The 23,973-nt window shown below is 30.7% G+C and overlaps 4 protein-coding genes across 5 annotated transcripts; 1 reads left to right on the forward strand and 3 right to left on the reverse strand.

Moving 5' to 3' along the window:
- Positions 1 to 19: 19 nt before the first annotated feature.
- LOC126653658 (plasma membrane ATPase 1) lies at positions 20 to 5,463 on the reverse strand. The gene is made up of 20 exons (XM_050347596.2): positions 5,277 to 5,463; positions 5,074 to 5,193; positions 4,883 to 4,981; positions 3,863 to 4,135; positions 3,567 to 3,746; positions 3,264 to 3,470; positions 3,068 to 3,187; positions 2,869 to 2,988; positions 2,665 to 2,787; positions 2,476 to 2,580; positions 2,245 to 2,389; positions 2,015 to 2,179; positions 1,691 to 1,929; positions 1,574 to 1,606; positions 1,394 to 1,475; positions 1,143 to 1,303; positions 844 to 1,056; positions 563 to 745; positions 290 to 471; positions 20 to 204 (listed from the first exon to the last, which is right to left on the reverse strand). The coding sequence occupies exons 1-20, from the start codon at positions 5,328 to 5,330 to the stop codon at positions 108 to 110; spliced, it is 2,901 nt and encodes a 966-aa protein (XP_050203553.1). The 5' UTR covers positions 5,331 to 5,463; the 3' UTR covers positions 20 to 107.
- A 10,511-nt stretch (positions 5,464 to 15,974) lies between these two features.
- On the forward strand, positions 15,975 to 18,259 carry LOC126653860 (uncharacterized). Of its 2 annotated transcripts, XM_050347841.2 has the most exons (4): positions 15,975 to 16,719; positions 16,895 to 17,013; positions 17,115 to 17,405; positions 17,506 to 18,259. In XM_050347841.2, the coding sequence occupies exons 2-4, from the start codon at positions 16,906 to 16,908 to the stop codon at positions 18,070 to 18,072; spliced, it is 966 nt and encodes a 321-aa protein (XP_050203798.1). In that variant the 5' UTR covers positions 15,975 to 16,719; positions 16,895 to 16,905; the 3' UTR covers positions 18,073 to 18,259. The 2 variants fall into 2 exon arrangements, with proteins under 2 accessions (XP_050203798.1, XP_050203795.1); XM_050347838.2 differs by having other exon boundaries at positions 15,975 to 17,013.
- A 134-nt stretch (positions 18,260 to 18,393) lies between these two features.
- Positions 18,394 to 19,191, reverse strand: LOC126653861 (non-specific lipid-transfer protein A-like). The gene is made up of 2 exons (XM_050347842.2): positions 18,647 to 19,191; positions 18,394 to 18,525 (listed from the first exon to the last, which is right to left on the reverse strand). The coding sequence occupies exons 1-2, from the start codon at positions 18,982 to 18,984 to the stop codon at positions 18,516 to 18,518; spliced, it is 348 nt and encodes a 115-aa protein (XP_050203799.1). The 5' UTR covers positions 18,985 to 19,191; the 3' UTR covers positions 18,394 to 18,515.
- Positions 19,192 to 21,503: 2,312 nt separating this feature from the next.
- On the reverse strand, positions 21,504 to 22,115 carry LOC126654017 (non-specific lipid-transfer protein A). The gene is made up of 2 exons (XM_050348051.2): positions 21,733 to 22,115; positions 21,504 to 21,631 (listed from the first exon to the last, which is right to left on the reverse strand). Exons 1-2 carry the CDS (start codon positions 22,074 to 22,076, stop codon positions 21,622 to 21,624), a joined length of 354 nt encoding a protein of 117 aa, XP_050204008.1. The 5' UTR covers positions 22,077 to 22,115; the 3' UTR covers positions 21,504 to 21,621.
- Between the last annotated feature and the right edge of the window lie 1,858 nt (positions 22,116 to 23,973).

Below are 23,973 nucleotides of genomic sequence, written 5' to 3' on the forward strand. Positions count from 1 at the left end.
AGATACACATTACACTAATAAATTCTAATGAATACAGTATCAATCTGATGAACTTGTAGATAGAAAGCACAGAAAAAAATTAGGATTTTGGAAGAAACATATATAGATTAGAGTGTGTAATGCTGGTTCATGGCATCTATATCCAACCCTCTTAACTTGGCAAAAGACTCCACCTTTCCCTTCAGGGTGCGAAGCTCCCTCATCCTGCAAATCAGAAATAATATATTAAGAAGCTGAAAGATGAACCCTTTTCTTGATAAACTTGGGGACGAAGAAATGGAAAAATAACCTAGCAATCTCTGCACGCCTTTTAGCTTCTTCTGCCATGACACTGATTTCTTTAAAATTACTGTTCTTTTCAGAAAACCCTCTTGTATCAGCAGATTGCAGCCCATGAAGTGTTCTCTGCTCAGCTGCCCATGCTGCTTCTCGAGCTTCCCTCCCGAAATCCTTTTTGCTTGTGAAAGCAGTCTGATAATCATAATCAAGGTAAATTCTGTCAATATTATATTCTTCTGTTCAGTAACTCAAGAATTAAGGTGTTAGTGTCTATGAAACTCACCCTTTGGTCTACCACCAGACCCCAAGCTTTTCCACTGAGACCATACCGCACTGCGAATTTGATTGGATCAAGAAATACATATGTCACAATGTTGAACAGCCATATCACACCGGTCCATCCCCAACCTATGCTTTTGATTCCAGCAAATTTCCAGTTTGCTTCTGCAGAGATCACTGATGCAACCTGCATTCAAAAATGTTTCATTAGAAATTTATAATTTGTATTGATTAATGATTTGGAAAGTGAATCAGAAAATATGGAGTGATAGGAGGGCACATTACCAGTTGGGCAACTATGAAGGCGCCGACAAGCAGAAGGCCGGGACGTTCTGTGAACGACCAGCCTCTGGAACGCGTAACAAATATAAGTGCCTGGCTAATAGTGCTGACTTGAAGGTATACTGCTGAGGCTAATTGTTGTTGAAGCTTGTCGGCTGTCTGTTTATCCGACATGTTAAATTCGTGCTGGTTGAAAGTCCTGACACCAAAATGTTTCTGCAGTGAAAACAAAGTCCAGTTTGGAGTTAGATCATGAAAAATGAGGATTTTTTTTGTTCGGAAAGCAAATTAAGGGCTATTACCGGAAAGAAGTTGGTCTCATATGCCGCCCAGAAGAAAATGACGGTCGTTAGAGCCATGTAACTACCAAGAACAACGCCAGTTGCAAAAATTTCACTCAGCTTCCAACTGTCAGGAAGTGGAGAAGGCTTGACTCTGTCTTTGGATATGGTCATGATAGTACCTGATGCCAAACAGCAAGTCAGTTTGATGAGCTATAGAAAAATTAAGTGTACATAGCCACAATGCCTTTGAAATTCTAAGAAATTCTAACCATCATTAAGGATAGCAATGACAAGAACCATGAAAGGAGGAAAGTCGAACTTCCAGAAGCAAGTCAGCAACATAAAACCGAGCTGTTACATACAATCAACTGTAAATAAGACAAGATTGGTGGCAGGAAACAGCTTTATACTTTTTCGTTCATCGAATGTAATAGACAATGGAGGCTTACCACAATACGGATTGTGATAGAAACTGCATATATCTGGTAAAAGTAAATAACTTCATATTAGTACTCATGCAGTTTAACATTTTCTTGGTTATATCTTGAATATTGTGGTTACATTACCGTGTAGTTTTTCATCCTCTGGAAGATTGCACGACTTGTTAAGACAGCACTAATGATAACACTCAGCCCAGGTTCTGTAAGAACTATGTCAGAGGCACTTCTTGCAGCATCCGTAGAATCTGCTACAGCAATTCCTATGTCAGCTTTCTTCAAGGCAGGTGCATCATTCACACCATCACCAGTCATTCCACATATGTGCTTTCTGCCTTGTAGTCTCCTAACAATCTCATACTTGTGCTCTGCATAGAAAATGAACTAAAGAATCAGACAGCTAATTGACAAATTAAGAAGTTTTCACTAGCACAACAGAACTAGCAGATTTACCGGGGAATACTCCGGCAAAACCATCAGCTTTCTCAATGAGCTCATCAATCGGAAGTGATGCAGATGCTTCGTTCTTTCCTTCACCGAGAAGAGCCGATGAAGGATACATATTTGTGCCCATTCCGAGCCTCCTTCCAGTTTCCTTGCCAATTGCAAGTTGGTCACCTGCAGAGATTGTCATAGTAAGATCACAAGACAAAAAGCAACTCAGTCAACACAACGACACACACCGGTGATCATTTTGACGCTAACTCCAAGATCCAAAGCTCTTCTGATTGTTTCAGCACTGTCATGGCGTGGAGGGTCGAATAGAGGAAGAATCCCGACGAATTCCCATGGGCCACCTGGACTTTCTTTGGTGCCAGCAGGAACTTCCTAAAGAAGATGACACAGCATTTTTCAAGAAGTGTTGTACATAGGAGCTGATGCATATAATAGGAACTTTAGAGTTTTGTATTCACCTGGCGAGCAACTGCAAGGGATCTAAGTCCACGCTCTGCAAACTTGTCGACTATTGCGTGTACCCTTTTCTCTATTTCTGATTTATTGTGTGCCAGATTGACAATCTATAGGAAAAAAAAATGCAAAACAGCTCGTAATTCAGCGTTCAAGCAGGTAACTAGTAATATTGTCGATTCTTGATGTTATACCTGCTCTATTGCACCTTTGCTGACTCTATGCATTTTACCAGCAGCATCTGTGTATGTAAGTGCAGTCCGTTTGTCAGTCGGATTAAATGGAAGGAAGTGAATTTCTTTGATTCCAGCGCGTGCCTTGAGTAAGGATTGCAGATTTGAAAGATAAGGTTAGTTGAACTAACTAACATTCTGACATCATCAAATGACAAAATCTACCTCCTTAGGGTCTCCGAGCATTGAAACAATGGCACAATCAATGGCATCCTGATTCTCCAACCTCGCGGCTCTTGCAGCCATAAGCACAACCATATCGCTGTCAACACCTTTGGCAAAAACCTGCGAGAATTTAACATAAATCAATGCCCCCGTTTTTGGTCATCTGCAAAACAAGAGAAATAGATATCTGGAGATGAACCTCGATCATGTTTTTGTCGACTGTAAGCTTATTAAGCGTCAATGTTCCTGTTTTGTCACTGCAAAGTACATCCATTCCCGCCATTTCTTCAATGGCGGTCATTCTCTTTGTAATTGCACCCTGCGCGTAAGCCATGGAAAGGTGAATAATTGTACCTACCGTGTATCCTTGCTCATTCTGAATAATTTTCACAGACCTGCTGAGACAAGCGGTGGGAACCAATGGCCATTGTGACAGAAAGAACAGTTGGCATTGCAATTGGGATCCCACCAATCAGTAAAACGAGTAGATTATCTATGCCAACACGGTATCCCCTCTCTTGAAGCCCATATATAACAATGATTTCAATTACCATCCCAAGTGCAATAGAGCAAATGCAGAAGTTTCCAATTGCTGTTAAAACCTGCAGGAACCATTAATCAAATGCATAACTATTTCTGAACTGAAATAGTAGGCATTTTTTCGTTGGATAAATAAAACATTGAATCTCTTAGCAGACCTTCTGGAAATGGCCAACATGTGTAGTGTTTTCGACAAGATGAGCTGCCTTTCCGAAAAATGTGTGAACTCCAGTTGCAATAACAACAGCTTCAATTTCGCCCTGCTTGCACGTTGAACCTGAGTAAACTCCATCACCAGGATTTTTGGTTACAGGAAGCGATTCTCCTGTAAGAGAAGACTGCAACACACAAATTTAATCAATTTTCCACTTCTATATTGGTAAGAAATGTATAAATACTCGAGAGCAATTCATGTTATCCGGAAAGTAAGACTTGAAAACAATAAGCTTATTACCTGATCAATCTTCAAAGGATCTCCTTCGAGAAGACGTGCATCAGCAGGAACAATATCGCCAAGTTTGATACTGACAATGTCTCCGGGAACCAACACGGAAGCATCTTCCTCACTCCACTTCCCATCGCGCAGGACCTTGGCTTTTGGTGCCAAGCGAGCCATAAGTGCAGCAGCTGCATTTCCAGCATTGTTTTCCTCTATGAAACTGATGGTGGAGTTTATCACAAGTAACACCACAATACCAACAAAATCATGATAGTCAGCACCTTTTCCCTGCAGAATAAGGTCTTTTCATCAGAATATATCATAACTCTTGTCTTATAGTATAAAATCATAATCAAAGAAATAAACATCAATTTCACCTAAACTCCAAAATAACTTTTATGCTTAATTATTGTTGGTTTTATTGATTTTTAAATCTAAATGAAAGTGTATTGTGTGTGTTAGAGGGTAATCTCATACTGGCTGAGAGAACTCAAGAAATTGAGTTTATATTGTTAAAAACCTTTGCTTGGGTTTGGACCCGAGGGGTATCTAGTTATGCCATCCGGTCGGTTGACTGGTTTGGTTCAAGCATTTATTAATTTTATTTTTGAACATTGGATATTTGTAACGTTTTTTGTCAACAACACATCCCTTAATCTCACCCACGTTTTATTATATAAACATTATATTTGATTTGTTACGGTTGTACAATATTTTCTCTGAAACTGATTTCTTAGGCAATATAGAAGGGTGTTATAGATCGGTTTATCACAGTGCAGTGACAACCTTTTTATTTAAGGACGGCGTGGTTGCAACTAGATCTGTTTGTTCATGGGAGGAACTCGCAGGCCAGGGCTTTTCTACTTTTGGATAGAGCCGCGAAATGCAACTTAATCCGCGACTCAGCCAGTCATCTCATTCGCTATATATGTTTCATTTCTAAACTGTTTCAACAATTATGATTCATTTCTTCAAAATTGATTTTGATTAAGAGCAAAACTTCATTTTTTGATACTTTTGTTGATATAGTCTTACCCCTCCATGTGCAAGAGCAATGGCCATGATGGCTGCAGCTTCCATAACCCATGACAGAGGATTCCACATAAACCCCAAAAACTTCAATACTTTACTCTCCTGAAGAAGAAAAACCAGAGACAGAAGAATGAAAAAAGTAATAATAAAGATAGTCAAACTGATGCATTTTATTTGAATAATTGATTACCAACCTTTTTCTCTTCAAGCTTGTTGTATCCAAACAGATCCAATCTTGCTTTAACTGCGTCCGAGCTCAAACCGCCTTTCGTACATTTGAGATGATCAAAAACTTCTTCTATAGGTATATTTTCCTGCATGAAAAATCCATTTCCAGAATTTAGATTAAAAATCAACATGAACACTAAACTTTTCTTCTTTATTTCATTTTTAATACCAAATCAACAGCTTCCTTAATCACAGCATCAAGAGCAACCGATTTTTCAGCCATTTTAGATGTTCTTCAGCTTTGTAGCCTGTAAATATATATTCTCAGACGTTCAATCGAGAGGAAAACTGAAAAGAAAGAACTGCATATGTTTAATATATAGCAGGGTTTAAACCCACAATCTAACAGTTTGCTGCCTGGCGCTTATACCATTTGAGATACAGCTCATTGGTTGAATATATATATATGTATACCAAGAAAATCGAAAACATCAACATCAGTTTGAAATGGTACAGTTAAAGAGAATTTAAAAATAAAAGATTAAATGAGTAAATTAATAAAAAGTTCATTATTTTGCAAACAGACGATGTGTTTGCATGTACAAGTCCGCCGGCTGTGCCTGTACTGTTTCTCTGCTGGCTAGAGAGCTAATGCTGTAATTGTAAATAACGACTTTTTCAAAATTTAACCAACTTTGCCGCCATATGTAGTCATAGAATTAACGTTGCATTCTTGTTTCTTTGATATTGATGTTTTCTTGTACTTTATTTCCGTACTAGTACCATACTTCTAAACATTGTCATCTTTCTGTTGCAAAATGATCCTTCTCCAATGGCCTAATGGACTAAAAAATCCAAACATTTTCAACTTTTTATACTTCTAATCAAAAATTTAAAAGGTTATTTGTATAAAAAGTTTATAACTTTTGCATCGATTTAAGTATATTATTTAAAACGTGACACTCAATATTCCAACCTTTGAACTTTTGTAGCTATAGCCTAGTGCCGTTTAGGTGTTTTTTCCGCAAAAAACGATGGCGTTTTCGCTGTTTTGAATGACTAAAACATCATCATCAGATTAGACATTTGAGCTGCAAAATGCCAAAAAAAAAAAATGAAAGATTGATTTTTTCATGCCAAATTTTAAATAATGTGTTTAAATTGCAAAAAGAAAAGGTAAAAGTTAGTATTTTATACGCAAATAACCCTACTTTGAAGCTTCACATTTTAACCCGATTTTCAATGTTTGCATCAATTTTACCTAATTTGCTTCAGTTGGACAAAAATTGCAAAAAGTTAAAGCTTTAGTTTAAAGTTACAAAAGATCAAAAAAGAATTCATGAATTTTACGTCGAAATGGTTTTTTGACAACGTGGAAATCACGTGAGATCCGACACACACTATTAAATGGATAGAGGAGAATTGATCAAAATTGATTTGAACTAGTTTGAAATTAAGCTAAAATTACAAAGTTCTAAAGCTTTATTAGTTAGAATTGTAAAAATTTGAAAATATTTCAAATTTTTTGGTCCATTACGCTAGCTGCATATTAAATAGAAATATTATTTCGTTTGCTCTCATTTTTACTTATTAGATTAAATTCTGATAAACAAGTTTTTTACTTAATTCTTTTATATTTTTGTTGTTGTCGGAAAATTCTAAAATGTTATCATTGTTTAAAAAAAATGTTCAATCATATTTGCATTTTATTGGTATGAACATTAAATTATTGGATATGTACCTTTTAAATTTCAACTTTTCATTAAAAAACACAATCAGTCAGCATAATTACATAAATCTAATATCGTGTCATCATATAAATAAAAGGCCTAAAAATTAAGAAATTCACTTAGAATTGCTCATTCGTAGACGATTGGAATATAATTGAAGCTTGGACATACGCAACAAGGACATATATTTAGTACATAAATAAAAACTAGTTGATTTATTTGTTAGTGAGTTAGTGGTGGAGCATAAATTAATGCTTTGAATTATAATTCATAAAATAATTGAAAAAAAGAGAGTTTTGAATTGCAGTCCAACTCATAAATTATTCTCTCCATGTTGAATGTATGACTACTAATTAGTAATTATAAAAGATTACATTTGTGTTCAACAAGAATTGATTTTGCCATTATGTGGAAGCAACTGCTTTTACAAGGTCCAATCTCATTATTTTTTTTAAAAAAATTAGAAAAAATACTCTTTTTTTTGAAAATAATATGATTTTCTACCTCAATAAAAAAAAAGACCTCACCCTTTTAATATATTTATTTTTTTACTCTAAGACATGTTTATATTATAATTATACATACTCCTTATTATTGTTTTACTCTAATCATATTTATTTTACTCTAAGCAACAACTGTCATTTTTTTTCTTTTTTTCTCTCCCTCTCTCTTTCTTCTCTCCTTTTCTCTTTCTTCTTCTTCTCGGGTTCATTTTTCTTCACCATTTTTTCTTCTTTTTTTATTTTTTTCTTCTTTTCTTCTCTATTTTTTTCGTTGTTTCTCTGTTGCCCCGCCATCATTTCGTCGTCCTTTCATATTTGATTCTAACGATTTTTTTCTTAATTCGTGGTGACAAATACGATTTATTTTAATTTTCAGATCTAAATAAATTAATCTTGAATTTTTTCAACTTTAGATCTAAAAATCTGCATAAGAAACAATGTTATGATGAAAATAATGAGTTTCTGCACCAAAAATAAACGATTTTTGCAAAAAAAAACAGCATCTGATTATCATATAATTATCACTGCATTATCATATCATTATCATAAAACTGAAGAGAAATAATTTTTTTATAAAAAAAACAACGTCTGATTATCATATGATTATCACGTTGTTATCATAACATTATTATATAACATAACAGTATGATAAATAGATGATAATGAAGTATGATAAGATTATGATAATTGGATGATAACGTACGTGAAAATATAATTACAAAAAAATTCATGATATCAGAGATAATCAGATGATAATTAAATAATGCAGTTATGATAATAGTATGATAATATGATATCTATATGAAAAAAATACATAAAAATTATGATAACGAGATGATAATGTGAAGATAATAGTATGATAAGATTCTTATTGATAATAAAATAATAATAGTATGATAATGTGATACTTGCTTGAAAAAAAATTATAAAAAATTATGATAACAATCTGCTACATATGATACTAATAATGACATGATAATAAGATGACAATGCAATATGATAAATTGATAATTATATGATAAGGTGAAATTGTAATAATCACGTGATAATGTAATACTGCGATAATCATATGATAATATGATACTAGACAATAATGAAGTATGATAAGATTATGATAATTGGATGATAACGTACGTAAAAATATAATTACAAAATCAAGTCATAATATCAGTGATAACCAGATGATAATTAAATAATAAAGTTATGATATATAATACCTATATAGAAAAATTATATAAAAATTATGATAACTGGATGATAATGAAGTATGATAAGGTTATGATAATTAAATGATAACGTACGTGAAAATATAATTACAAAAAAATTCATGATATCAGTGATAACCAGATGATAATTAAATAATAAAATTATGATAATAGTATGATAATATGATATATTTATGGGAAAAAATTACATAAAAATAATGATAACGAGATGATAATGTGAATTATGATAAGGTTCTTTTTGATAATAAAATGATAATAGTATGATAATATGATACTTGCATGGAAAAAAATTATAAAAAAATTATGATAATGAGATGATAATAATCTGCTACATACGATATTGCAGATAATGGCATGATAATAAGATTAAAATGCAATATGATACATTGATAATTACATTTTAGGTGAAGCTGTGATAATCATATGATAAGGTGATACAGTGATAATCATATGATAATGTGATACTGTGATTTTATCTTATATTATCCAGCAATATGATTACATTATCATAAAATAATCTGCTATATATGATACTCGTAATAACATGACAATAAGATGGAAAATAAAAATAAAATAGATTCTTGACATTCATTTAGTTTTCTGATAAGCTTGCTTTAAAATTTAATATTCATAGAAAATGAAAATGAAATTTGTAATCTCTAGTTAATTTAAAGAACAAAAAAAATTGAATGAACAAACAAGAATTGAATGAACAAAAATAAATTGAATGAAAAATAGTTCTGCATAATTATGGAAGACCTAAAGAAAATTGAATGAATAAAAAAGAATTGAATGTAAAGTGAATGAACAAAAGAGAAGTGAATGAAAAATGGTTCTGCATAATATTATGGAAGACCTGTATGCACGCAAAAAAAGAGAGACAGAGAGAAAGAGAAAAAGAGAAAAAGAGAGAGAGAAAGAGAGCATGTGTCATGTGGGTGTGTGTCAGAGTAAAATAATAAATACTTAAACCTAAAGAGTAAAATCACAAAAAAGTCAAAACAATGATGTATTTTTGCCATTTTTTTCCATGTTGAGGTATAAAGTCCTATTATTTCTTTATTATAGATAAATTCCAAATTTTCTCTTTTTGTTTCTAGCACTTCAATTATCCAAAGGACGGGCGCAGTACGGTTTGCTTCAATTTTAAAATGTGAGGAAGGATCAAGGAATTTGTGTCTTTTTTTTATTTAACTTTTTTGATGGACTCATCTGAATACAAGATTTGACAAATACAAGTTGGAATAAGAAATAAAGGGCCTTTTGGTTCAAGGTTGGTAATGGGAATCAGAATGAGAATTGGAATGAGAAGGAATGAGAATGAGAATGATTGTTTTTATTTTTTGTTTGGTTCAAAACTAGTGTAGGAATGAGAATGGATAAAATTTAATAAAAAAATATTTATTATTTATTAAAAATACTTTTTTATTATTTTTTTTAATATTCTTTTAATAAAAAAAAATTATTAAAAAAAGAATTAAAAAAATTTAAAAAAAGTTTAAAAATTATTTAACAAAAATATTTTCGAAAAAATTAAAAAATTATTTTTGAAAAAAATGAAAAAAATTATAAAAAATTATTTATTAAAAAAATATTAAAAAGTGTTTTTTTATTATTTTAATATATTTTTTATAATATATATTTAAAAATAATTTTTTTAATAATTATATATTTATTATTAAAATATTTTGTAAAATTTTGATTCCCATTCCTAAAAGTCCATTCCCATAGGGTAAGGGGGAATGGGTGATACCCATTGAGGGGGTAATCACATTCCCATTCCCTAGTACAATTTGACAAAACAAACACAAACAATGGGAACCATTCCCATACCCATTCCCATTCCCCCCTTTTTATGGCGAACCAAACGGCCCCTAAATTATTAAGACTTGATCATGAGTTTGGGCGTCCGTGCGTTCGTCTAGATCTGCCCGCCGTAGCCGAACTTGAGTAGTTTTACAGTAGTAGCATGTAAATGTGCAAATGCCGTGGCAATTTTACATTTTTATGTACTGTTTATATTTTTATAATTGTATCACTTTTCATGTAAGTCCGAATAATAATGACCTGAAACTGTTGTGGACCGACTTAAGTACTTAATACGAGGCCTAAACTGGGTTTGGACCTAGCTTGAGCTTCTATTAAAAATAGTCAAGTATCACTAAGTTAAATCCGAACCTGCTGAAATCCGGCCCATAAAAGTGTATGTATTAGAGGAAATTACATGATATACCCTATTTTCTTTAATCTTTGCAAATACACTCTTACTAAAGTAAGGTTAACAAGCGTATCTAATTGTGAATTTTCATTTTCAAATATACGCTTTTTTATACATAGGTTGACCTTCCTTTGCTTTCTTTAACAACACTGCTTTTTTTTTTTATATAATTATCAATTAAATTCATTTTCTTTTTTTAATTCTTTTATCACTTGATTTAAATTTATTACAATTTCAATATAAGACATTCAAATATATTTTTTAAATAGTTTTTTTATTTAATTATTTTTTTATTCTTTTAATTATTCAATTTTTTAATTAACTTTTTAAAATGAATTTTATTTATAAAAGTGTATATTATTATTTTTTATAAACAATAATTATTTTATTTTTGATATTTATTTTTTTTATTGTGAAACAGTTGGTATTAAAATTTAGTGTTAATAGTCTGAAATTTTTTTTTAACCCTCTTTTGTTTGTACTTTGATGTTGTAAAATTGTCAATTTCCCCCAAATCCACACCTTTCATTTCAATTGCACCCTCAAATATCAAAATTCACACCTTTTGGTTCCAGTTACATTCTCAAGCATCAAATTGACCTATTTTTTTAATACTTTATATTTTAACATATATTTAAATAGTCATCAATGTTATAATTAGAACAAAAAAAAATATTGGATTTCAATTTTTGAAAAGAAGAGGTTTTTTTTTAAATAAAACATTAAGCGTAATTTAGAATATATGTTAAAATATAAAGTATTGATTTGAATTTTTTTTAAATGAAAAGAGGTTAGTTTATTGCTTGAGGGTGCAATTGAAAATAAAGGTGCGGATTTGGGTGTAATTGACGATTTTACAACATCAACGTGCAAATAAAAAGAGGCTAAAAGGTGGAGGTTTTTTTCAGACCATTAGCCTAAAATTAATTATTTCAAAACAATTATAGTATCATTTTTAATTATAATAATTTCTATAATGTATTATTTATCATTAAATTTTATTCCAATTCAGTTTTGATTACTCGATAATTAATTTTGTGTTGTTTGTTGGTTGCTCATTGGTTTCTGTTTGGTTGCTTTTGTGTTGTTTGTAAGTTGCTCTTTGGTTGTTTATTATATATATATATATATATATTATTTATTTTATTTTATTGGTTGTTATTATCAAATAATATTATAAGTTCATTTGAAAGGTACATAAAAATATTGAATACTCTACTTTAAAATGATGTTTACGATTAACTCTTTTTATAAAAAACATTAGCAAGAATATGACTGCAATAATTTATAAAAAAACGACGCAAGCAACTGAAAATCTAACAAAGAGCAACCTAATGAAACAAATTGAAAGATAAAAAAATCGTGTTAAAAAGAGTTATCCTACTTTAAAAATCGAATGTAATTTTATTTTTATATTCTCATTACACATATATATATATATATATATATATATATATATATATATAACGTAAATGAGTAGTACATATCTTGAAAATATTTGTTATATTTTTATTTGATAAGAATATTTAATTAAATAAAATAAATAATATCTAGAAATAATAAAAATGACTTGATAAAATAATAATAAGATATAAATAAAAAAAAGTTAAAAAATTAAAATGACAAGTGTTTTAATGTATAGGAAAATATTTACATATAAAAATAGATGAACATGTGTCATAAATTTATCACATTTACAAATTTAATTAGTCAACTAATTAAAATTACAATTATAATTTAATAGTCAATAAGTAATGCAAAGTTTGAGTTATCATGTCAATCCCTAGATAAATGATTACAATTATGACGTTCTCATATTTTTTTGTCTTTTAATGAAAAAATTAGTCCAGCTTTAGGAGTAGAAATAGTATTTTTAAAAGAACATATTTGAAGAACAATTTAATTAGAGCTGACCATTTTTTATTCAAATGTTTTAGAGTTTATTTATTTAGAAGGTGCAAATGCTGATATTATTGAGAAAGAAATTAATGTGGCAAGGGGTAGAAGAAAAAGCGTACGGGTGAATATATATTTCATAAAAAAGCGTATTTGTGCCAGAAGTTTATTGGGAACGTATAAAAGCTAACCCCTTCACTAAAAGGGGTGTTTATGTACAAAGCCCTATGTATTAGGCATGATAAAATCCATGGGCTTTTTTGTTCTGGGCCAACTTGATTGGACTGGAAAATACAGCTAGGCCAACAATTTGAGGAAATTAGAAGGAGCACTTGATTTTAAAAAATAATTCTAAAATTACGTGTTCCATTATATTTTTTGATCATAAACTTGGTGAAAGTTTTTATACTTATTGGACCTTATTTCTTTTGACCCAGCACGTGATAACCCAAAATCATTTATCTCCATCACTTGTTTAGTTTATTTCCTTAGTCTTACTTATTTTTCAGAGTTGCTCCTCCACATACTTTTGTTCTTCTAAACCAAAGACAAATTAAAATCATAAAACTAAACCAGCCTAATTTTTTGAAATTGAATTCCAAAATCAATTAGATTGTGTTTTTTTCTCTCATTTAAACCATAACTGCTGCTGCAATTTTACCCAGGTCATAAATATTGCACTTCTTTAAGTTACAAGGTAACTTAGGTAAGTGATGCAACTTAACGATCTCAGCTTCTTTTACCACTCCGGCGTACGCGCTCGTCGCGTGGTCGGCGTTGTGACGTGGTGAAGGAGTGGTACAGTGACGATGATAATGAGGTGATCATCGATGTTATGGCGGTTGGCGAAATGAGAACGCCGAGGGATTTGAAGGAAATGAAAAGTAATGAGGAGTTGAGTGGTTTTGTTTTGTTTAGGCAGCCTAGATTGCCGGTTATGGCGATTTTTCGGAGGAGATTTGGGGGAGGATTTGTGAGATCGGAGGTGGTTATGAAGGTGATGGGAAAGGTGACGGCAGAGATGATTAGACCGATGTTTCTTGTAAATTTGTTAAGAGCTTCGTCTTGGCTTTATGAATTGTTCAATCTGTCAGTTTGTTTTACAGTGTTGTTCAACTAAAGTTCATAAATATTGTGATTCTTCAAATTATAAGATAAGTGATGGATTCTTTGAGCATATTTGTATTCGGGTCTGTTAGAATTTGAGCATCTTTGTTTCATAGTTTCTTTATTAGATTTTTTGACTTATAAAAATAGAAGAAATCAAGAAAACTCATAAAACTATTCTTTTTCCCATCCATTTAATTTGTTCTATATGTTAAAAATATACAAAAAATATACTAATTATTATGTTTGGTTTAAAATTTGATAATTAGTTGTTTCAAATTTAATTTATTGTATACTTATTGTCTATTTTCTATACTTATTGTGTATATTTTGTTAGTAATTATGTCATGTTGTGTTTTGAATTTGATAGAAACTGTTTAAAATAATGTATATTTGTTGTATACTTTCTGTCTTTTCTCTGTATTCTTTTTGTAATATCAAAACTTTTTTGAAAATAATAAGTATATTTTATGTATAATTTATATATATTTTGTGTATATTTTATAAAAATGTTAAAATAATTATAAAATATGCTTTTGGTATATTATATGTATATTTTTTGTTTATAAATTGGTCTTGTTGTATTTAATTTAGACATACATTTTATATAATTTTAATAAATAATTTGTAGACTTTTGATACATAATAGCATAACTTATATAAGATGGCTCTTAAAGTAAGTAATACTCATTCCGTCCTATAAAAGTAGGTCGCCTTTCTATTTTGGACGTCGCAAATTATACGTACCTTTTATCTTTGGTTAACAATTTAAAAGTTAAAAGTCTTTTTTACCCCCAATAAATATACTTAGTTATTGTCAAATAAATTAATTGTTTCATGTTCCAACATAAAATAAATATCATTTTTAATACCAATGCAAAATAGATTAATAAAATAAATAATCACTAATAAATTATTTATATATCTAAAAAACTATAAAAGGATAAAATTGAAAAAATAAATAAAATAACAAATTTTAAGTAATGCAACTATATTTTTTAATTACCGTGTTTTTCCAAATGTTCTACTATCATTTTGGGACGGAGAGAGTAATTTTTTATTGAATGTACTTTCTATATTTTTATTGTATACTATATGTAGTAAGAAATTTCATCGGAGTGGTTAGATTTGGGAAGTGGGTTAGACCTATTCCGGGCAACGGACTTGTATATTTTATGTATGCTTTATAAAAAACAATAAATATGCTCTATGTATATTTTGTGTATATTTTATAATTTTAAAATAATCAGTTCTAATACATTTTTGAATATATTTGGTATTTTTTTAAAATAATAAATATATTTGGTGTATATTTATAAAAAATAATAGTATATTTTGAGTATTTTTATTATATACTTTGTGTATATTTTATAGATAATAATATGTATACTTTGTGTATTTTTTATATATACTTTATAAAAAATAATAAATATATATTTTTATTATATATTTTGTGTATACTTTATAAAAAAAGATAATTATACTCTATGTATATTTTGTGTATTTTTTATGTATATTTTATATATATTTTATGAAAAATAATAAATATATTTTATGTATACTTTATATATTTTTTATGTATACTTTATGTATATTTTATAATGTCAAAATAATTAGTTTGATATATTTTTATATATATTTGGTAAATACTAAAATATACTAAAAGCCGCGAAAATATATATTATTTCCAAAAAGAAATAAAAAAGATAATACCAAATACTGTTTGATAATAATTTAATAAAATTAGTATATTTACTTTTATAAACAATGACACCATGTACTTTTCATTCAATATATCTTCTGCTCTCTTCATAAGCTTTGTGAATGTGTCGTTAACAGTTTCTGCATTATTGTAACTCCATTCCAACAATAATTATCTAAGATATTCTAGCAATACTGTAATTGATAATTTTCTTGCAATTTTATTAAGAATAGAATGTGTATATTTTATGTATTTAATTTAATCAAAAAAAATTAATATATTGTTTGTATAATTTTAATATATAATAAATATACTTTTTGTATTTTAGTTTATTTTTAAAATCAATAGTTTTGATATACTTTTGATATATTTTTTGTATACTTTATATATTTAATTAATTTTAATATACTTTTGTATATTTTTTGTATAAATTATGTATATTTTGTATCAGTTTAATGTTAAAATATAGTACGTGCACTTTGTGTATCTAGTTATATTTAAATGTTGTGGCTGTTCCTAGCTGAGAAAATGAAAATAGAAATTTATTATTTATTCTTTAATTGAATAAATGAAATCCAAGTTTCAAATTTGAAAAAAGAGGAAGAATTACTATAGTATATCTTTTTGATTACAAAGAAGCCAAAAGAAACCAAACAAAACAAGTAATTCTCTACAGCTAACTCAACATCCTCATATCTGATAGCTTCCAACTCAGCTGGGATATTAGAATTATAATGAATCTCTTCATGGGAACTTGCCTTTGCCGCAACTCAGCTGCCGTTTGAACTTTTCCCTCCGAACTGCTGCTTCCTGGGCCGCTTCCTCCGATCTGCTGCCGCATGTACCGTTTTCTTCGAGCTGATGATGTCTGGGTCTCTTCCGATCTGCTGCGCATGAAACGTTCTCTTCGAGCTGCTGCCCGGGCCTCCTCCGATCTACTGCCGCCTAAACCCTCTCTTTTGATCTGAAAATTGCTTGAATTTAAGGATTTCTATTTTTCAAAATCACGTGTTGGATGAGAAATGTTTGTGAAATTAAGTGTTAAAAGAGTAATTAGGAAGTTAATAAAGTGTTGGTCCCAATAAATTTATGACATCCGTATTTGTGAGATTATTTTTCTCTTTTTAGATAATTTTCAATTTTTCCCCAACAATTTTGACACTGTTATATTGGCCCAAGACTTTAACCGGAGAGAACCGACAGAAAAACTCTTCCTAGATGCTAAACTAGATTATTACCAACACATTTAAAAAAAAAAAGATTATTACCAACACGTGTGTTGCACACCAGGTGTTTGTGAAAATTTCCAGCTGAACTTTTTTAGTGACATATTTATTAACTTTCAAGTCACATTTTATCTCAATGTTAATTCTCATTGGTCATATTACATGATTGCTTGTCAGTCAGGAATGATCATTAACTGAAATTTTGAATTGAAGTGTTTTGTCTTTGTTTCTTGTAGCAGTGAAATCACTTATGGAGCACTGGAGAAGTATTCTAAAGGTTCCTGTGGATCCTAGCAGCAGCCATTGCTGCAGAGTTGCTGTGTCTCTTTGCCTGTCCCCTAATTCCAAATCACTAGCTGTAAGTTCTTTCAGCTTCAACTTAAAAAAAAAGATATTATTTTTAAGAAATTTGTCAATTTGTTTCATTGTCCTTTTGACCTGTTCTGTGGTTGATGCTAGGTACCTTCTGCAAATGCCATCTTTTTCTCTGGAGATAGAGTGGAAGGGACAAACAATCCTGTGATTGAGAGGCTGTCTGACCCACAGAGAATAGCTGATGTTTTGGTCTCTAAATTTGGTGCTTCTGTCAATGCTTGGGTTATTGAAGCTTCCATTTTTAATGGGCTGTTTGCTGTTTATAGAGACTTCATTCCTTCCGTGAATCGGTGGGGGGAACCGAAATCTTACTGCCCTGCTGGATTTCCAGCTTCTGCCTCGACCGTCTCCCTCTTATCAAATTGCCTCAAAGAGGTATACCAATAGTCCATCATCAAACATTTGAATGCTGTCTTGCTTAGCAAATTACTTGAATGTGGCTCGTTTAAGGTAAATGCGGTTTTCAACGTGACAGGCAAAGAAGGCCATTTCAACTGAAGAGAAAAAACCATTATCAACGGGTGCATCTTCGTCATATTATGAGCCAAAGACGTACGTTCTTGGGTTTAGTAAAGGCGGTACTGTGCTTAACCAACTGGTGGCAGAGCTTAGTGTTTCAGAAATAAAATCAAATACCCAGGAGCATCACAAAAGCAGGGAATATTCTGAAGAAGCGGTTCAAATTATACCATGCAGTAAGGACGACCTTTTAAATAGTATTACTGAGATCCATTATGTGGATGTGGGTTTAAATTCTGCTGGTGCATACATCACTGATCAAAATGTGCTTGAGGGAATCTCTAAACGTCTAACGCGAGGGGTTTCAGGAATTCGTTTTATCATTCATGGAACACCGAGGCAGTGGTGTGATAGCAAGCGAGTTTTGATACGTAAAGAAAAAGACCAGCTTCGTAATCTACTTGAATCTGAAGCTCAAAAGAGTGGAGGGAAATTAAAGGTATGTGAGAGATATTATTTTGCTGATAGCCCTTCCAATTTGCAGATGCACTTTGAAATAATTGAAAATATTGATGTTACTTAAACTTTTTTCTGCTTATTGTAAAAATAAAACTTGATAAAATTATGGAATCCAATTCATTTTGTGCAGTTCTGAACCAGAAGTGGTTCATATTTGTAGTATGCTATTGACAAATTTGTTACTGGTCAAATTCTATTTTAGATTGTAATACATGTAAGTGAGTGGATATAATTGTCTCAATTTTGTCTGATATTTTTACTTCGAGATTTGATAAGATCCCCCATGTTCAGAATCTGCTTTTATACCAAATGCATATTTTTTAGTTGATATTTCAATATTCTGAGAGCAGAGAAAGAGGAGAGGAGGCACATGGCTTATAATGGAACAAATTTTCATTTCATCATATCAAGAATCCAAAGTTGTAGACAATAAATTTTTATTCAGAAAATGTCAACAGCTCAAGAACACAAAAGCTTCCTTTATTTCTCAGCTCGTCCACCTTCATCTTAGTTGATGCTGCACGAAAAAGATTAAAAAAGGACCACTAAATTAGCGATGAACGATCAGTATACAATGCAAGTATGATGCGTGCTATGAGTGAAATAAATGTTAGGACAAGAAATTGAAGAAAACTTACGCCTGACAGTTTGTGGTTTTGGAGATGGGGATGTTCAAGTCGACGCCACATTTCTTAGGGAGCGAGGAGGCAGCATCGCCTTTTATGTTTGGGTAGCGAGCAGCAGCTGCCTTAACACATTCGCATGCAGCTCTCTTATCGACGGTAGTGGTAGCAAGTGACTTCAATTTCTCAACCCCAGCACAACATGCAGTCGAAGGAGAAGCATCGATTCCTGTCAGGAATGGAAGACAAGTTGCCAAGGATGAGTTCACTTGCCCACAGTCCACAGCTTCTCCTGGCATCACAAATTGCAAAATGGCGAACACGGCCAACATCGAGATCATAACTCCCTTCATTTTCACTCGAGTATATATGAAATTGCTTAATCAACCGAGATTTTTTAAGCTTGTGTTTCCGAAATTGAGTGTGATGAGTAAAAGGAGTAATGAAATGCGGTATTTATAGGGTATTGCAAGATTAGAATTTAGAATTTGTGGGTCAGGAGTGATGAAAGATGATAGAAGTTTTGTTATATTATTTTGGCTGCTTCTTGCACTTTGAAATGTCACTTGCTCATTTCAATGTCTAAAGACTACAGTACCTGCCGAAACCAAAAACACTTTTAAACGGTTATATATGATTTATATATTTTCCAAGATAGTATAACTATAAACGTTAAAATTCAGGAAACCAATTTACACTTTATTGCATATCATGACCTGTAATGGTTTATTAGAAGTTTTCATGGTGAACAACATTCGCATTTGCAATGACCAAATGTAAAATAGGGGAAATCCTAACCTAGACATGATCTATGAATTTTCCATACACCTATCCAATGAGGTGTTGCCGTGTTAGTAAATCTAACACAATTTTCTCTTTTTTCTCATTTCTCTAACACCTCATTGGACAGGTCCATCATTTTTTTATGTACCGGGTGTAGGTAAGAATTTCCCGTAAAATAGAAGGCCTAATGTCTTAAAAATACCAAATATTTTTGGGTGAAGTTAATTCTAACCAAAACCCTTTAAAAATCTAATTTTAGTAAACTTTCAATAAGTATATTTCAATTTTAGCCAATCATTTATTATTTGTTTTAAAATATCAAACCTTTTAAAATATTTTACAATTATAATCAAATTTAACTTTTTTCCTTTGAAAAATATTCATAAAAATTATTCGAAATGGTCATAACTGAAACAAATCGAAAAGGTTTGACATGTTTTTTTTAAAAAAATGAGTGATTAGCTAAAATTAAAATATATTTATTGAAAATAGTGTTTTTGAAAGATTTAATCAGAATTGACCTCATTTGAAAATATTTAGTATTTTTAAGACGTTAAGTCAAAATTAAATTATCTCAAATTTAATAAAAAATGAGTGATTTTTAAGAGTGCAATATATCACACTCTGTAAGGGCAAAAGAGAAAAATTATGAGTTTATAATAGAAAAGTGGCATTTTTTTGGAACATCAAAATAAAAGTAGAAAAACTGACATACAATTTAGGCTAAACTCATCTAGAGACTTTTGTATTATATCATTTTTGTTTAAAAAGTCCTTATACTATTTTTTTGTTCTTAAGGTCCCTGTACTTGGCGAAATTCCGATTTTCAGGTCCTTTTGAGGGACTGGAGGAACAAAAAAATTGTAAGTAGAGGGACTGAAAAAAACTAAAAAAGGACCTGAAAATCAAAAATTATGTAAGTAGAGGGATCTGAAGAATAAAAAAATAGTACAGGTGCTTGTTGAACAAAATTGATATAGTACAAGGGCCTCTAGATGAGTTTAGCCTACAATCTATAAATAGTTTATGTGTATGAAATCTAATTTTTTTTATTTTTTTATGTTTGAATATAAAGGAAATTAAGGTTTAAAAGGAAATGGCATTGGTGAAAGCTTCTCTTCTTTATAATTTAATTGACAAAGGTAAAATATATTATAGTTACTTAATTTATCATTATAACGAATTAGTCCATTCGAGATAAATTACTCATAAAATTGTAAGCAATATCCTTTTAAATTTAACGGTTAATTGTAAAATAAATCATGAACTTTAACTTGTTTAACAACTTTAACACGAATTTTCAGTTTTGGAAATTTAAAACTAGAATTATATTTTTTTTTGTAATTCGAAATATCATTGTATTTTAAATGAAAAATATCAATGTGGACTGTTTTGACATCCACATCAAAAATAAATTATACGAAAGTTGTCTGGTGTTCTAAATTACAAAAAAAGAAAAAATAGTTTAGGTTTTAAATTCTCAAAATTGACCGTTTGTGTTAAAATATACAAAACATAGTAAAATTCATGATCTGTTTTGAAATTACCCCAAAAAAGTATCTTTCTATTATATTTTTTTTATTTTTTCTTTAAATATAAACTAGTTTATCATAAAAATAAATTAAACGTTGAATTGTATATCTTTGATTTTTGACCTTTTCCGTTTGCTTCTTGAGTATACTTAACTTAAAGTAACTTAAATGTAAAATTGCTGGATCAAAATGTCATTTTTTTGATTCAAAATTTATTTATCAATATCTGGATCAGTAATTGCGTTTGCCAAGATGTATAACAAATCTTTTATTTAGCTATCTGGATTTAGAACAATGAGGATTTTAAATTTTATTTAAAATAAATTAATTCATGATAATTTGGGGGCAATAGCAAAACAATTCACGAATTTTACCGAGTTTGTAATTTTAACATGAACTACATATGAATGTCACAGTGATTGGTAATATTTCAACTAAGATTAAAAGTTCTTTATTGATTGACTGATACATTCGTTAACGCCACGTGTCAAGTGATAAATGGATTAATTTATATGTTGCCGGTTAAATTGAAAGATTTCAAATAGAAGAAAATCACATGAGAAAACAATCTTTATTGAATTTCATTCAAGTACATAACAAAAGGATCATCCTGAAGAACTAATATTCATCCAAGTCCAACGCCGCTTGAAGACTTTTTATAATGATCATCTTGAATTAGTTAATGCTGAAACCAGAAACAAAAAACAAACATCAAAACAGAAAATTAGTCCTCATAAAACACTAATTAAAATGAGTTAATAAAAAAATTAATATAGTAAAACATACGCCTGGCAGTTGGTAGACTTAGAAATGGGGATATTAATATCAACACCACACTTCTTAGGCAGAGATGAAGCTGCATCGTCCTTAATGGTAGGGTAATGAGAAGCGGCGGTCTTAATACATTCGCACGCAGCTCTCCTGTCTGCGGTGGTGGGTGCGAGTTTCTTCAAATTCTTGATTCCGCCACAGCACGACGCAGACGGAGAAGCTTCCGATCCGGTCAAGAACGGAATACAAGTCGCCAAGGAAGAGTTCACTTGGCCACAGTCCAGACCTTCTCCTTGTGTCACCATTAGCTGAACAATGGCAAACACAATTAGCATTGATATGACTGATGATCCCTTCATTTTTGGAGTCACTAAAATAAATTTTTTAACTGAAAATTAATTGATTAAGTTATGCTTGGTATATAAAAGAGGAGGGTGCAGTATGGTATTTATATAGGTTTAGGAAGGAGGTAGCACGGACACGGACACGGATACGGGGAAACAAGACACTCGGACACGGCGAAACAGTGTTATTTCAAGGTTCCCTATGTAAAAAATGAAATTTCGTGTCCGAAACGTCAAGTGTCCGAAACGTTTCCGAAACGGAACACGTTGATTGAATGAAGTGTCCGTGGTAACGTATTTGATGCTTATGAGGTTTCTCTTGTGTTATGGATGATGGGATAAGAAATATTAGTTAGGGTAATTTGGATTGTTGTTTGCATGAAAATGTCATGCAATTGCTTTAGCTTAGAGGGTGAAGTATGAATGAAGACAGGATCAGCTTTACTTTCGGTTTTGTTAAAGATCATGCCGTTGTTTTTTGTGATGCAATGCTCTAACCAAAACCAATTCTATTTTGTGTTGTTCAGATGAGTATGCACTTAAGTATCAATGACCGGATAATTGATTATGGGGGTTACCGTATTTTTCTTTTCTTGCAATTTGGTTACCAAATTTCAATACATAACAAATTGGTTAATTTACTATATTTTTAGTGACTATGACAATTTTTTTAATAAAATCCGACCAATTTATGCCAATGTGTCACACACTCTAAAATTTCAAATTTGGGAGAGTAGGAAAGGTGGTATCGTAAAAAGTTGTGAGATCGATGATTCCGATGTGTAGGTAAAGAGGAAATTGAAGCACAAACACGCTGGCACATAAGTATAGATTGGCTAAATTTTATTAGAAATATGCCGGAACCACTAAAAGTATAATACGGTAATCGATTTGTTACGTTTTTAAGTTCGGTAACCAAATTGCAAAAATGAATAAGTATGGTAAGTTTCAATTATCCATCAATTGCCCCTTAAACTTATATGCGATAGTTAATTAACATATAAGTTAGTTTTTTTTTACCAATTAGCTCCTTTAATTCGTAAAATTTTATCAATTAGGTCAAATTAATGTTACTAGGGGCTTCATTGAAAGAAATAAAATTCAATTTAACTCTTAAATTTATTTCTAGTACTAATTAAAAATTAAAAAATTAAAATGAATTTTTTGAAAATCTAATAAATAAATAAATAATCTTTCTAAAGTACCAATTTTATCAAATAAATTATGAGTTAGTTTTACCAAAGAGATAGGTCAAAATCGTACTGAGTAAAAAAATCAATATACTTAAGTATAAAAGAGAAGCAAGAAACACTGCTCATTGAACATTAATGTTCTGCTTTTCTACATATTTGCCCTTCGAATCCTTTTCCTCTTCCTCGTCGGCACATTATTAGCACAGGCCACCGCCCAGGATTTCTGTTCTACTGTCTAAATGGTGGAAGCAAAATGAAATGGATCAGCAATAGTAAGAAAAGGAGTTTCAAAATCATCAGTGAATAGATGTTGCTGAATTGACTTCAGAAGATTACTGAATGATGGATTTGATTGTGATGATGATGAGGAGCTTTCTGCTTTCATAATTAATATAAGTTTTTCAACTATTCACTAGTTTAATTTTATTTTAAAGGTTAGGGCTAGAGGAATTATATGGCGGAACCAAGATGGGGCGACTGTTACACATCGTTTTCGAGATGTCTAAAAACTGATGGGAACCAAATAATCATTTTTAAAAAGATCGAATGATTTTTTTAAAAAATTGAGTTAATTAATATCGTTGGTATAGCAAATTATAAAAAAAACTCGAACAATAGGGTTAAAATAAGTTATTGTCACTGAATTATATTTTTTTTTTGAAAATAACTATACGCTTTTAATAAAACGGCTATCAACATTTTATTTAAAATATTTTAGT

The sequence above is a fragment of the Mercurialis annua genome, linkage group LG6 (genome assembly GCF_937616625.2).
Source record: "Mercurialis annua linkage group LG6, ddMerAnnu1.2, whole genome shotgun sequence".
NCBI classification, from domain to species: Eukaryota; Viridiplantae; Streptophyta; class Magnoliopsida; order Malpighiales; family Euphorbiaceae; genus Mercurialis; species Mercurialis annua.